The sequence below is a fragment of the Ahaetulla prasina genome, chromosome 8 (genome assembly GCF_028640845.1).
Source record: "Ahaetulla prasina isolate Xishuangbanna chromosome 8, ASM2864084v1, whole genome shotgun sequence".
NCBI lineage: Eukaryota > Metazoa > Chordata > Lepidosauria > Squamata > Colubridae > Ahaetulla > Ahaetulla prasina.
In genome coordinates, this window is record NC_080546.1 from 90,670,282 (window position 1) to 90,684,507 (window position 14,226).

General features: G+C 49.2%; 2 protein-coding genes across 3 annotated transcripts in view; both read right to left on the reverse strand.

The window, feature by feature from the left end:
• Nucleotides 1–1,808: 1,808 nt before the first annotated feature.
• LOC131202958 (serine/threonine-protein phosphatase 2A 55 kDa regulatory subunit B gamma isoform-like) lies at nt 1,809–8,283 on the reverse strand. Its single transcript, XM_058192682.1, has 3 exons — nt 8,120–8,283; nt 6,138–6,229; nt 1,809–2,627 (listed from the first exon to the last, which is right to left on the reverse strand). Exons 1-3 carry the CDS (start codon nt 8,147–8,149, stop codon nt 2,336–2,338), a joined length of 414 nt encoding a protein of 137 aa, XP_058048665.1. The 5' UTR covers nt 8,150–8,283; the 3' UTR covers nt 1,809–2,335.
• A 1,870-nt stretch (nt 8,284–10,153) lies between these two features.
• The window catches only part of LOC131202956 (serine/threonine-protein phosphatase 2A 55 kDa regulatory subunit B gamma isoform), a 47,131-nt gene continuing 43,058 nt past the window's right edge, over nt 10,154–14,226 (reverse strand). The window contains exon 9 of one of the 2 annotated variants that reach the window (XM_058192678.1): nt 10,154–10,801. In XM_058192678.1, coding sequence (XP_058048661.1) covers nt 10,510–10,801 — 292 coding nt within the window. In that variant the 3' untranslated portion in view covers nt 10,154–10,509. The remainder of the gene's footprint in view (nt 10,802–14,226) is intronic. The other variant, XM_058192679.1, reaches the window with a different exon arrangement.

Here is a 14,226-nt window from a genome sequence, read left to right on the forward strand (position 1 = left end):
CGCTTTGGCATCTTTTTCTTGTTGTTTTTTCTTTATATGCATGTAGTATGTTAACATACCAAATTCCGCACCGTGCATGGAATAGCCCCTGGAGATTTTGTAGCACCCCTCATCTTACTTTGGGGGTCCAGTGAATTGTCCTCAATTCTGGGTGAATGGACCGTCCTCCCCATCTCCTTTTGAATCTTTTTCTCAGCCTGGTTTAAATAAGGAGAGGGCCTCATTTTTATTCCTAATTATTAGGATTTCCCTGAGATTGGGAGGACAGCAAATCCAAGAAATTTGCAAAATGTCCCACTGACATCCCAAGGCGTAATCTCTGCTCTTTGAAATTGAGGATACCGATTCTGAAATGTGTTTGGATATTTGTAGCTTCGGTTGGCATTTAGCAGGGGTGAAATGCTCTCGGTTTGGACCGGATCGGCCGATCCGGTAGCAATGGCAGTGGGTGGTTCGGAGAACCAGTAACAAAAATCCCTGCACGCACACACCCCTGTGCCCAGCTGAGCGATGCAAAAAAAAAGCATTTTTTAAAAGGTAAAAAAGCTGACGCCTGCTAGGCAAAAAATGGGTATAGGCAAAAAATGGGGGGGGATTCATTAGAGAGAGAGAAAAAAGAAAGAAAGAAAGAAAGAAAAAGAAAGGAGGGAGGGAGGGGGAGAGAGAGGAAAAAAGGAGAGGAAGTAAGGACTACAAACCTGGCACTAGATGCAGCTTCAGAGGATAATCCAGGGCTGGAAGGGACCTGGAGGTCATCTAGTCCAACCCTGCTCCAGCAGGACATTATTAGTGAGTTTCTGTCTTTTGATCCCCCAGTCACATAGCCACTCCACATGACCCCCCCACCAAGCCACGCCCACCAAGCCACACCCACAGAACCGGTCGGAAAGAAATTTAGATTTCACCACTCGTATTTAGGCTGTTGGTTTGAGCTCCGAGCTTGGCGATTTGGCTGCAAACATTTCGTCGCCATTCGAGGAGACATCGTCGGTGCGCTTTGAATTGTGCTCGTCTGTGAAGACGAACACAATTCAAAACGCACCGACGACGTCTCCTGGAACGGCGACGAAAGGTTTGCAGCCAAATCGCCAAGCTCGGAGCTCAAACCGACAGCCTAAATACCAATTATATTTTAAAGAGTTTAGCTTCCCTGTTTTAAGATTTTTCTCAAGGCCGGCTGGGGCAGCAGGATGAAGCGTGGTGACGTATATTTAACCCAGTATCACATTAAAGTTATGCAGTGGTGGAATGCTGCCGGTTTAACAAGTGTGAGTTTGCGCTTAAAGCACTTGTGCACAGCACTGAAAATGGAACATTTAGAAGCTCAGCTGCTTACCTGTTTATTTATTTATTTATTTATTTTATTAATCACATTTATATTTATATTATATCTCCCGAAGGACTCAGGGCGGTTCACAGGCAAATAAAAAAAAAATATAAATACAGATTAAAATAACAATTAAAAAACTTATTCTAAAAGGCCGAATTATTAAAAACAATATAAATAATAAAACCCATTTAAAACCAATAAATTTAAAATCTAACAGTCCTAGATGAATAAATATATTTTAAAGAGTTTAGCTTCCCTGTTTTAAGATTTTCTCAAGGCGGCTGGGGCAGCAGAGGGTGGGAGCCCCACAGAAGGCCCTTCCCTATTTAACCCAGTATCACATTAAAATTATGCAGCACCCTGGAGTCCCTCTGTGAGGCGCGGGGCGGTGAGAGGTATTCGGTAGCAGTAGGCGGTCCCGTAAATAACCCGGCCCTATGCCATGGAGCGCTTTAAAGGTGGTTACCAAAACCTTGAACCTTCCAAATCAGCAACGGTAAGTAGAACAGCAAGGGGAGGGGAGTCAGCTGTGCCTCACGATTGAGATGAGCTACAAAGCAGGAAATAAAGGGCAGGATAGAGCAGGGGCGGATGGGTGGGACCAACTGACCGTCGGTGCTACCGGTTTGCCTGAACTGGTCCGAACCGGCTGAATTACCACCTCTGAGGTTATGACAAGGACCGTTCGACAAGGACCGTGTCGAACAGGAACCGGAATAAAATGATGAGTAATGAAACAGACGCCAGCCACCTGGTCATAAGGAGAATTTATTTTTGAGATGACTGTATGGCGGTTGCAATGAATTAAAATATAGAGTGGTCGCCAAAGGACTGGGTGGTGGGTCATGAAATAATTTAATCCACATACATCTTATTGCTGCAGACATTTATTGGGGAGTAAACTCCGTCGATTTACAGGGTGTTTACTTCCCAATAAAGGCTTTTCTCTCATCAAGCAAGTAGCGGTATTGGTCCAAAGACGTCTCTCTCTCTCTCCAGTGGGAACTAATGCACTTCCGTGTTCATTTTGTCTTGAAAGATATACAGATTGTTTGTGGCCGCAATAGCAATGATGTTTTCCGTGGGGTGCCAGGCGGTGTGCAAAATTTTTTGGGTGAAGTCCAGGCTGTCGGCGCTGATATCGTCTTTCCGCCTCTTGCCCCCGGCGCACACACGGCGAGGCTTCAGGATCGCCCGAGGCTTGCTGTTCTCGCGGGAGGCCTCCAAAGTCACGTCGCGCTTCGTGTTTCGGTCAAACATTCGGAAAAAGTTGTTGTAGGCCCCGGTCATGATGACACTGCGGTAGAAGAAGAGCAGGGAGATTAGTTAGCTGGCCGGGAAGGAGGGGAAATTCCCTGCGCTGCAGTCCTCGTCCCATGTTGGAAGGCTGCCAACGTGATTTCTGCATAATGCTTCGATGGGTGACAGATATCTGCAGGCAGGAAATGCTGACACTGTAAGGCAGGGGTGTCAAACTCTAGGCTGCTTAAATCTGGTGCGAGGGGACCGGCCTGCAAATATCAAAGCTTGCAGTGCCTCTGCCGGCCAAAATGGGCCGTGGGGCAGGTTACATGTAGCCCCTGCACGGCCTTTTCAGCCTCTGCCAGCCAAAAACGGGCCGCACAGAGGCCCTTACACCAGGGGTGAGATCCAGCAGGTTCTGACAGGTTCTGGAGAACCGGTAGCGGAAATTTTGAGCAGTTCGGAGAACCAGCAAATACCACCTCTGGCTGGCCCCAGAGTGGGGAGGGAATGGGGATTTTGCAGTATCCTTCCCTCGAAGTGGGGTGGGAATGGGGATTTTGCAGTATCCTTCCCCTGGAGTGGTGTAAGAATGGAGATTTTGCAGTATCTTTCCCTCGGAGTGGGGTGGGAATGGAGATTTTGCAGTATCCTTCCCTCGGAGTGGGGTGGGAATGGAGATTTTGCAGTATCCTTCCTCGGAGTGGGGTGGGAATGGAGATTTTGCAGTATCCTTCCCTCAGAGTGGGATGGGAATGGAGATTTTGCAGTATCCTTCCCTCGGAGTGGGGTGGGAATGGAGATTTTGCAGTATCCTTCCCCTGCCATGCCCATCAAACCACACCAGCAAGCCACGCCCACAGAACCGGTAGTAAAAAAAAATGGATTTCACCACTGCCCCACACAACCCATTTTAAGCCACCCTGGCCTCCAGCAGCACTCTGCCTGCCATGGCGACTCCCACCCCATCCACTACCACCCCCAGGCATTTGCCCCCAACCCCGAGCGCTCCCAGGTCAAACCCAACCCTGATGTGGCCTTCAATGAAATTGAGTTTGATGCCCCTGCTGTAAGGCCAGCATGAAGAAGAGCCCGGACCGCCATATAAAGAAGTTCTCCCACACACGGCCTTCCTGGGAAACCACCCTGGAAGGGGAGGAATAAGACCCCTCCCCACCATGGAAGCTGCAACTCAGCTGGGCAGGTTGTGCAGCGCCCCTCCCCCCCCAGGACCCAGACACCAAGCAGGCCATGATGCCACCCTCATGCCTGGCGATTCAGGCCCACTTTGAAAGGTGAGACAGTTGAGGAGCCTGGCATGATGGTGGCATCCAGGAATGAGATGTAGCAGGTGGTTCTGTTGTGGTCCGCCAGCAGCTTGCGGAGCTGGCAACAGAGTCGGAGAGCAATGAGGCTGAGGAAGAGCGTGGGCCAGTCCTGAAGGCTGGGGAAGGCCCAGATGAGGGCTCTGCGTCGGAGGCAGAGGTGGGGCCAGAGCCATCGGGAAGTGAGGTGCGGACTTCAAAGCCTCCAGAGACTGACAATAGAGAGGCAGAGGAACAGGAGGAGCCTGTTCCTAATGCACGCATGAGAAGAGCTGCCAGAAGGCAAGAGTAGCTCAAGCAAAGAGGACGACTCGGGAGTAAGGCCAAGAGATGATTGGCCCCTCCCATAAGGCTTAAAAGACCAGCAAGGACGTTTGAGCTCTTTTCCGGAAAACAATGTTGATAGCTTTGTCTTGTTGCATTTGTTTTGTATCGGTGTCTTCTCAACTTTTGCCAAATAGTCTGTTTGCCTAATTGGACCAAGGTTGGTGATAGGACTGAGGAATTTGTGTTGGGAGGAATTTGCTTTAATTTATTTGGACTACGCTGAGAATGAGTTAATTCTCAGCTGTTCGAATAAAGTTTGTTTGTTTTTACACTGACTGAATTTCCTACTAACTATTGGGGCCTGGGTCACAACAGGTTCATTGCCTTCATCTCATCATCAGCCCCGAGAGAGTTAGTTTCCATCCAGCTTTTGCTCATTTAATGGACTATTTTCCTTGTTCCTCAAAGACCCTTTTTTGCTGTGAAGGTAACCCTGCATGTGGCCTTGGCTCCTCGGCCTAGTTCTTACTGTCCACTTTTGAAAATCTGCCTGACCTTAGTTACTGGCTGGCCAAAGACAGCTGGCTAGGGCAGAGGAGTCACTGAGAGTCCCCCCAAGACATTAAACACAGAGGGGCCTCTGTGGCTCAGACTGGTAAGACAGTCTGTTATTAACAGCAGCTGCTTGCAATTACTGCAGGTTCAAGTCCCACCAGGCCCAAGGTTGACTCAGCCTTCCATCCTTTATAAGGTCGGTAAAATGAGGACCCAGATTGTTGGGGGCAATAAGTTGACTTTGTATATAATATACAAATGGATGAAGACTATTGCTTGACATAGTGTAAGCCGCCCTGAGTCTTCGGAGAAGGGCGGGATAATAAATGCAAATTTTAAAAAAAATGTGACATCTGTGTAGGCATTATAGAGCCAATGTGGCGCAGTGGTTGGAATGTGGTAATGCAGGCTGACTCTGCCGTCTGCCAGAAGTTCGATCCTGACCAGGTTGACTCAGCCTTTCATCCTTCAAAGTCGGTAAAATTAGGATCTTCCATGTTTCTCGGAAAATAAGATCCTGTCTTATATTTTTTTGGAACCCTGAAATAAGCGTTTGGCCTTATTGCCATGTGCTCAAAAGCCCGATTGGGCTTATTGTCAGGGGATGTCTTATTTTGGGGGGAAGAGGGTAGATTGTTGGGGGGGCAAGAGGCTGACTCTGTAAAAGGCTTAGAGAGGGCTGTAAAGCACTGTGAAGCGGTATATAAGTCTAAGTGCTATTGCTCCTTCCTTTTTCCTTTCTTCCTTCCTTCCTTCCTTCCTTCCTTCCTTCCTTCCTTCCTTCCTTCCTTCCTTCCTTCCTTTCCTTCCTTCCTTCCTTCCTTCCTTTCCTTCCTTCCTTCCTTCCTTCCTTCCTTCCTTCCTTCTTTCCTCCCTCCCTCCATCCCTCCCTCCCTTCAGATTAGAATACAATATTGCAGGCTGACTCTGTCGACTGCCAGAAGTTTGATCTTAATCAGTTCAAGGTTATCTCAGCCTTCCATCCTTCTGAGGTTAGTAAAAAGAGGACTCAGATTGTTGGGGGCAAGAGGCTGACTCAGTAAAAGGCTTAGAGAGAGCTGTAAAGTACTGTGAAGCAGTATATAAGTCTAAGTGCTGTTGCTAGTCCGTTCCTTCCTTCCTTCCTTCCTTCCTTCCTTCCTTCCTTCCTTCCTTCCATCCTCCTCCCTCCCTCCCTTCCTTCCTCTTCCCTCCCTCCCTTCCTTCCCAGTGGTTAGAATGCAGTATTGCAGACTTCTGCTGACTGCCAGAAGTTTGATCATGATCTGCTCAAGGTTGACTCAGCCTTCCATCCTTCTGAGGTCGGTAAAAGGAGAATCCAGATTGTTGGGGGACAGAGGCTGACCCTGTAAACCACTTAGAGAAGGCTGTAAAACACTATGAAGCGGTATATAAGTCTTAAGTGCTATAGCTATTACCTGTCGGACCCGTTCCATGCACATTCAAATTTGTCAAAAATGCAGTCGTTTTCATAGAGCGAACACAACTTGCTTCTAAGGTAATCATGAACCTATTTGGTGCAGAAAAGAAGCATGTCATTATTCAAGATCAGACAATTTGTCAGTAGTAGCCCTTGCAGCCTTACATCATCTTTTAATGACCCCATAATCCCTTGCAGGGGAGGTGGAGTCTGGGCAACTGAATTCAGCTGAATGTTTACTGGCCGGATGCCCTTCCCTGTCGCCAATGCGGAGTTTTGTTCAGAAAATGTATTCTCATTGTGCCCAGAGAGAGAAATATCTGCCTTTAGCTAGGATCGAACTCACAGCCTCCTGATTGTGAGGCGAGAGCTCCACATGCTGCAAAGGTTGTAACTTTGAAAAAAACGGTCATAAGTCATTTTCCCCCCATACCGTTGTAACTTTGAACGATCACTAAACAAACTGTTGTAAGTGAAGGACTCCCTGTAGATTGTTTTTAAAAATGTCTAGATAAGAAAGAGAGAGATAGAGAGGGAAAAAGGGAGAGAAAGAGAGAGGGAGGGGGAAAGAGGGAAGGAGGGAGAGAAAGAAAGAAAGGGAAGAAGGAGGGAGAGGGAGAGAGTGGGGGGAAGGAGGTAGAAAGAGGGAAAAAGGGAGAGAAAAAGAAGGAAGGGGGAGGGGGAAAGAGGAAGAAGAGAGGAGGAGAAAAGAAAGAAGGAGAGGGGAGGGAGAGAAAGGGGAAAGGAGGAGGAGGGGAAAGAAGGAGAGGGGAGGTAGGTAGAAAGAGAGGAAAAGGAAGAGAAAGAAGGAGGGAGGAGGAGGAAAGAGGAAGAAGGAAGGAGGGAGAGATAGGGAAAGGAGGGAGGGAGAGGGGAGGGGAGGGAGAGAGAAAGGAAAAAGGGAATGAAAGAGAAGGAAGGAGGGAGGGGAAAGAGAGAAGAGAGGAGGAAGAGAAAGAAAGGGAAGGAGGGAGAGGGGAGGGGAAAGGAGGAGAGGGGAAAAGAAGGATAGAGCAGAAGGTAGGTAGAAAAGATAGAGAGGAAAAGGAAGAGAAAGAAGGAGGAGGAGGAAAGAGGAAGAAGGGAAAGAGGGGAGGGAGAGATAGGGGAAAGGAGGGAGGGAGGGAGGGAGGAGGAGGGAGAGAGAAAGGGAAAAGGAGTGAAAGAGGAGGGAGGGGAAAGAGAAGAGGAGGAAGAGAAAGGGAAGGAGGGAGAGGGGAGGGGAAAGGGGGAGGGAGGGAAGGAAGAAGGAAAGAGGAGGAGGGAGGGAGAGAAAGAAAAGAGAGGAGGAAGAGAAAGAAAGAAGGAGGAGGAGGAGGAAAGAGGGAAGAAGGGAAAGAGGGGAGGGAGAGAGGGAAAAGGAGTGAAAGAGGAGGGAGGGGAAAGAGAAGAGGAGGAAGAGAAGGAAGGAGGGAGAGGGGAGGGGAAAGGGGAGAGGGGAGGGGAAAAGAAGGATAGAGCAGGAGGTAGGTAGAAAAGATAGAGAGGGAAAAGGAAGAGAAAGAAGGAGGAGGAGGAAAGAGGAAGAAGGGAAAGAGGAGGGAGAGAGAGGGGAGAAAGGAGGAAGGAAAGAAGGAGGAGGTAGACAGAGAGAGGGAAAAGGGAGAGGAGGGAGGGGAAAGGAGGAGGAGAGAAAGAAAAGAGAGAGGAGGGAGGGAGGGAAAAGAAGGAAGGAAGGAGGAGAGGGGAGGGAGAGAGAGAGGAGGGGAAAGGGGAGAGGGAGGGAAGGAGAGAGAGAGGACCGTTGGTTTCCTTTTGCTTCAGTCTGGCCAAGGGTTCATTGGTCAGACAGCCGCCAGGATAGGTAGGTGGGCTTTGGTGAAAAAAACAGAAAGCCGCCCCCCTCCCAGCCCCTCTGGGACAGAGCGCTTCTTGCGTGGGCAGATCTCTTGGGCCCAATGACGCAGCAACCCAGAGCCGCTCACATCGCTTTCATGGTACGGTACATAGAAAGACACGGGAGGGGGAGGGGTGGAATACCTGATATATTTCTATAGGCTTTGTTTCCATATTCAGATCCCAAACTTTGACGGTGAGGTAATCCCTCGCTAGCAAGTAGCGCCCACTGTGGCTGAATTTCACGTCTGACACCGAAGAAATAATTTCGGAGAAAAAGGAACGGCTGTTGGGGTCTTCTGGTTCTTCAAAAACTGGGAAAGGGAAGGAAGGAAGGAAGGAAAGGAAGGAAGGAAAGGAGGGAGGGAAGGAGAGGAAGGAAAGGGAAGGAAGGGAAAAGAAGGGAAGGGAAGGAGGAAAGGAAAGGAGGGAAGGAAGGAAGGGAAGAAAGGAAAGGAGGGAAGGAAGGAAGGGAAGGAAGGAAGGAAAGGAAAGGAAAGGAAAGGAAAGGGAGGGAGGGAAGGAAGGAAGGATGGGAAGGAAGAGAAGGAAGGAAAGGGAAGGAAAGGAAGGAGGGAGGGAAGGAAAGGAAAGAAAGAAGGAAGGGAAGGAATGAAAGAAAATTTAGAAGTATGTCACACTTCTACACAGCTGCTTTTTCTACGACATTTAACATTTCTCATTTTGTGAAGTCGTTTGCATATTTCCACTTGCAAAGCTGGCTGGGGCATTCTGGGAGTTTATTTATTTATTTATTTATTTATTTATTTGATTTTTATACCGCCCTTCTCCCGAAGGACTCAGGGCGGTGTACAGGCAAGATAAAACAATACAATATACAGATTAAAATACCATTTAAAAAACTTATTTAAATTAGCCTAACATTAAAAAATTTCCATACTAAAAACCCCGTTTAAAAATTGATAAAAGATAAAATTCAAGACAGCCCCCCGCAAATAAAAAGATGCGCCTTCAGTTCGCGACGGAATGTCCGAAGGTCAGGTATTTGGCGTAACCCCGGGGGAAGTTCGTTCCAGAGTGTGGGAGCCCCCACAGAGAAGGACCTTCCCCTGGGGGCCGCCAGCCGACATTGCTTGGCGGACGGCACCCTGAGAAGTCCCTCTCTGTGAGAGCGTACGGGTCGGTGGGAGGCATGTGGTAACAGCAGGCGGTCCCGTAAGTACCCAGGCCCTAAGCCATGGAGCGCTTTAAAGGTCGTAACCAACACCTTAAAGCGCACTCGAAAGGCCACAGGCAGCCAGTGCAGTCTGCGAAGGAGCGGTGTTATATGGGAGCTACGCGGAGCTCCCTCTATCACCCGCGCAGCTGCATTCTGGACTAACTGAAGCCTCCGAGTGCACTTCAAGGGGAGCCCCATGTAGAGAGCATTACAATAATCCAGGGCTGGAAGGGACCTGGAGGTCATCTAGTCCAACCCTGCTCCAGCAGGACATTATTAGTGAGTTTCTGTCTTTGATCCCCAGTCACATAGCCACTCCACATGACCCCCACCAAGCCACGCCCACCAAGCCACACCCACAGAACCGTCGGAAAGAAAATTTAGATTTCACCACTCAGATTTAGGCTGTTGGTTTGAGCTCGAGCTTGCGATTTGGCTGCAAACATTTCGTCGCCATTCGAGGAGACATCGTCGGTGCGCTTTGAATTGTGCTCGTCTGTGAGGCAGACACAATTCAAAACGCACCGACGACGTCTCCTGGAATGGCGACGAAAGGTTTGCAGCCAAATCGCCAAGCTCGGAGCTCAAACCGAACAGCCTAAATACCAATTATATTTTAAAGAGTTTAGCTTCCCTGTTTTAAGATTTTTCTCAAGGCCGGCTGGGGCAGCAGGATGAAGCGTGGTGACGTATATTTAACCCAGTATCACATTAAAATTATGCAGCGGTGGACTGCTGCCGGTTTAACAAGTGTGAGTTTGCGCTTAAGGCACTTGTGCACAGCACTGAAAATGGAACATTTAGAAGCTCAGCTGCTTACCTGTTTACCTTCTAAATCAGCAACAGTAAGTAGAACAGCAAGGGGAGGGGAGTCAGCTGTGCCTCACGATTGAGATGAGCTACAAAGCAGGAAATAAAGGGCAGGATAGAGCAGGGGCGGATGGGTGGGACCAACTGACTGTCGGTGCTACCGGTTTGCCTGAACTGGTCCAAACCGGCTGAATTACCACCTCTGAGGTTATGACAAGGACCGTTTGACAAGGACCGTGTCGAACAGGAACCAGAATAAAATGATGAGTAATGAAACAGACGCCAGCCACCTGGTCATAAGGAGAATTTATTTTTGAGATGAGTGTATGGCGGTTGCAATGAATTAAAATATAGAGTGGTCGCCAAAGGACTGGGTGGTGGGTCATGAAATAATTTAATCCACATACATCTTATTGCTGCAGACATTTATTGGGGAGTAAACTCCGTCGATTTGCAGGGTGTTTACTTCCCAATAAAGGCTTTTCTCTCATCAAGCAAGTAGCGGTATTGGTCCAAAGACGTCTCTCTCTCTCTCCAGTGGGAACTAATGCACTTCCGTGTTCATTTTGTCTTGAAAGATATACAGATTGTTTGTGGCCGCAATAGCAATGATGTTTTCCGTGGGGTGCCAGGCGGTGTGCAAAATTTTTTGGGTGAAGTCCAGGCTGTCGGCGCTGATATCGTCTTTCCGCCTCTTGCCCCCGGCGCACACACGGCGAGGCTTCAGGATCGCCCGAGGCTTGCTGTTCTCGCGGGAGGCCTCCAAAGTCACATCGCGCTTCGTGTTTCGGTCAAACATTCGGAAAAAGTTGTTGTAGGCCCCGGTCATGATGACGCTGCAGTAGAAGAAGAGCAGGGAGATTAGTTAGCTGGCCGGGAAGGAGGGGAAATTCCCTGCGCTGCAGTCCTTGTCCCATGTTGGAAGGCTGCCAACGTGATTTCTGCATAACGCTTCGATGGGTGACAGATATCTGCAGGCAGGAAATGCTGACACTGTAAGGCAGGGGTGTCAAACTCTAGGCTGCTTAAATCTGGTGCGAGGGGACCGGCCTGCAAATATCAAAGCTTGCAGTGCCTCTGCTGGCCAAAATGGGCCGTGGGGCAGGCTACATGTAGCCCCTGCACGGCCTTTTCAGCCTCTGCCAGCCAAAAACGGGCCGCACAGAGGCCCTTACACCAGGGGTGAGATCCAGCAGGTTCTGACAGGTTCTGGAGAACCGGTAGCGGAAATTTTGAGCAGTTCGGAGAACCAGCAAATACCACCTCTGGCTGGCCCCAGAGTGGGGAGGGAATGGGGATTTTGCAGTATCCTTCCCTCGAAGTGGGGTGGGAATGGAGATTTTGCAGTATCCTTCCCTCGGAGTGGGGTGGGAATGGGGATTTTGCAGTATCTTTCCCTTGGAGTGGGGTGGGAATGAAGATTTTGCAGTATCCTTCCCCTGGAGTGGGGTAGGAATGGAGATTTTGCAGTATCCTTCCCTCGAAGTGGGGTGGGAATGGAGATTTTGCAGTATCCTTCCCTCGGAGTGGGGTGGGAATGGAGATTTTGCAGTATCCTTCCCTCGGAGTGGGGTGGGAATGGAGATTTTGTAGTATCCTTCCCCTGCCACGTCCATCAAACCACACCAGCAAGCCACGCCCACAGAACCAGTAGTTAAAAAAAGTGGATTTCACCACTGCCCCACACAGCCCATTTTAAGCCACCCTGGCCTCCAGCAGCACTCTGCCTGCCATGGCGACACCCACCCCATCCACTACCACCTCCAGGCATTTCCCCCCAACCCCGAGCGCTCCCAGGTCAAACCCAACCCTGATGTGGCCTTCAATGAAATTGAGTTTGATGCCCCTGCTGTAAGGCCATCATGAAGAAGAGCCCGGACCACCATATAAAGAAGTTCTCCCACACACGGCCTTCCTGGGAAACCACCCTGGAAGGGGAGGAATAAGACCCCTCCCCACCATGGAAGCTGCAACTCAGCTGGGCAGGTTGTGCAGCGCCCCTCCCCCCCCAGGACCCAGACACCAAGCAGGCCATGATGCCACCCTCATGCCTGGCGATTCAGGCCCACTTTGAAAGGTGAGACAGTTGAGGACCCTGGCATGATGGTGGCATCCAGGAATGAGATGTAGCAGGTGGTTCTGTTGTGGTCCGCCAGCAGCTTGCGGAGCTGGCAACAGAGTCGAACAGCAATGAGGCTGAGAAAGAGCGTGGGCCAGTCCTGAAGGCTGGGGAAGGCCCAGATGAGGGCTCTGCGTCAGAGGCAGAGGTGGGGCCAGAGCCATCGGGAACTGAGGTGCGGACTCCAAAGCCTCCAGAGACTGACAATAGAGAGGCAGAGGAACAGGAGGAGCCTGTTCCTAATGCACGCATGAGAAGAGCTGCCAGAAGGCAAGAGTAGCTCAAGCAAAGAGGACGACTCGGGAGTAAGGCCAAGAGATGATTGGCCCCTCCCATAAGGCTTAAAAAACCAGCAAGGACGTTTGAGCTCTTTTCCGGAAAACAATGTTGATAGCTTTGTCTTGTTGCATTTGTTTTGTATCGGTGTCTTCTCAACTTTTGCCAAATAGTCTGTTTGCCTAATTGGGACCAAGGTTGGTGATAGGACTGAGGAATTTCTGTTGGGAGGAATTTGCTTTAATTTATTTGGACTACGCTGAGAATGAGTTAATTCTCAGCTGTTCGAATAAAGTTTGTTTGTTTTTACACTGACTGAATTTCCTACTACCTACTGGGGCCTGGGTCACAACAGGTTCATTGCCTTCATCTCATCATCAGCCCCGAGAGAGTTAGTTTCCATCCAGCTTTTGCTCATTTAATGGACTATTTTCCTTGTTCCTCAAAGACCTTTTTTTGCTGTGAAGGTAACCCTGCATGTGGCCTTGGCTCCTCGGCCTAGTTCTTACTGTCCACTTTTGAAAATCTGCCTGACCTTAGTTACTGGCTGGCCAAAGACAGCTGGCTAGGGCAGAGGAGTCACTGAGAGTCCCCCCAAGACATTAAACACAGAGGGGCCTCTGTGGCTCAGACTGGTAAGACAGTCTGTTATTAACAGCAGCTGCTTGCAATTACTGCAGGTTCAAGTCCCACCAGGCCCAAGGTTGACTCAGCCTTCCATCCTTTATAAGGTCGGTAAAATGAGGACCCAGATTGTTGGGGGCAATAAGTTGACTTTGTATATAATATACAAATGGATGAAGACTATTGCTTGACATAGTGTAAGCCGCCCTGAGTCTTCGGAGAAGGGCGGGATAATAAATGCAAATTTTAAAAAAAATGTGACATCTGTGTAGGCATTATAGAGCCAATGTGGCGCAGTGGTTGGAATGTGGTAATGCAGGCTGACTCTGCCGTCTGCCAGAAGTTCGATCCTGACCAGGTTGACTCAGCCTTTCATCCTTCAAAGTCGGTAAAATTAGGATCTTCCATGTTTCTCGGAAAATAAGATCCTGTCTTATATTTTTTTGGAACCCTGAAATAAGCGTTTGGCCTTATTGCCATGTGCTCAAAAGCCCGATTGGGCTTATTGTCAGGGGATGTCTTATTTTGGGGGGAAGAGGGTAGATTGTTGGGGGGGCAAGAGGCTGACTCTGTAAAAGGCTTAGAGAGGGCTGTAAAGCACTGTGAAGCGGTATATAAGTCTAAGTGCTATTGCTCCTTCCTTTTTCCTTTCTTCCTTCCTTCCTTCCTTCCTTCCTTTCCTTCCTTCCTTCCTTCCTTCCTTCCTTCCTTCCTTCCTTCCTTCCTTCCTTCTTTCTTTCCTCCCTCCCTCCATCCCTCCCTCCCTTCAGATTAGAATACAATATTGCAGGCTGACTCTGTCGACTGCCAGAAGTTTGATCTTAATCAGTTCAAGGTTATCTCAGCCTTCCATCCTTCTGAGGTTAGTAAAAAGAGGACTCAGATTGTTGGGGGCAAGAGGCTGACTCAGTAAAAGGCTTAGAGAGAGCTGTAAAGTACTGTGAAGCAGTATATAAGTCTAAGTGCTGTTGCTAGTCCGTTCCTTCCTTCCTTCCTTCCTTCCTTCCTTCCATCCTCCTCCCTCCCTCCCTTCCTTCCTCTTCCCTCCCTCCCTTCCTTCCCAGTGGTTAGAATGCAGTATTGCAGGCCAACTCTGCCGACTGCCAGAAGTTCGATCATGATCTGCTCAAGGTTGACTCAGCCTTCCATCCTTCTGAGGTCGGTAAAAGGAGGATCCAGATTGTTGGTGGGGGACAGAGGCTGACCCTGTAAACCACTTAGAGAAGGCTGTAAAACACTATG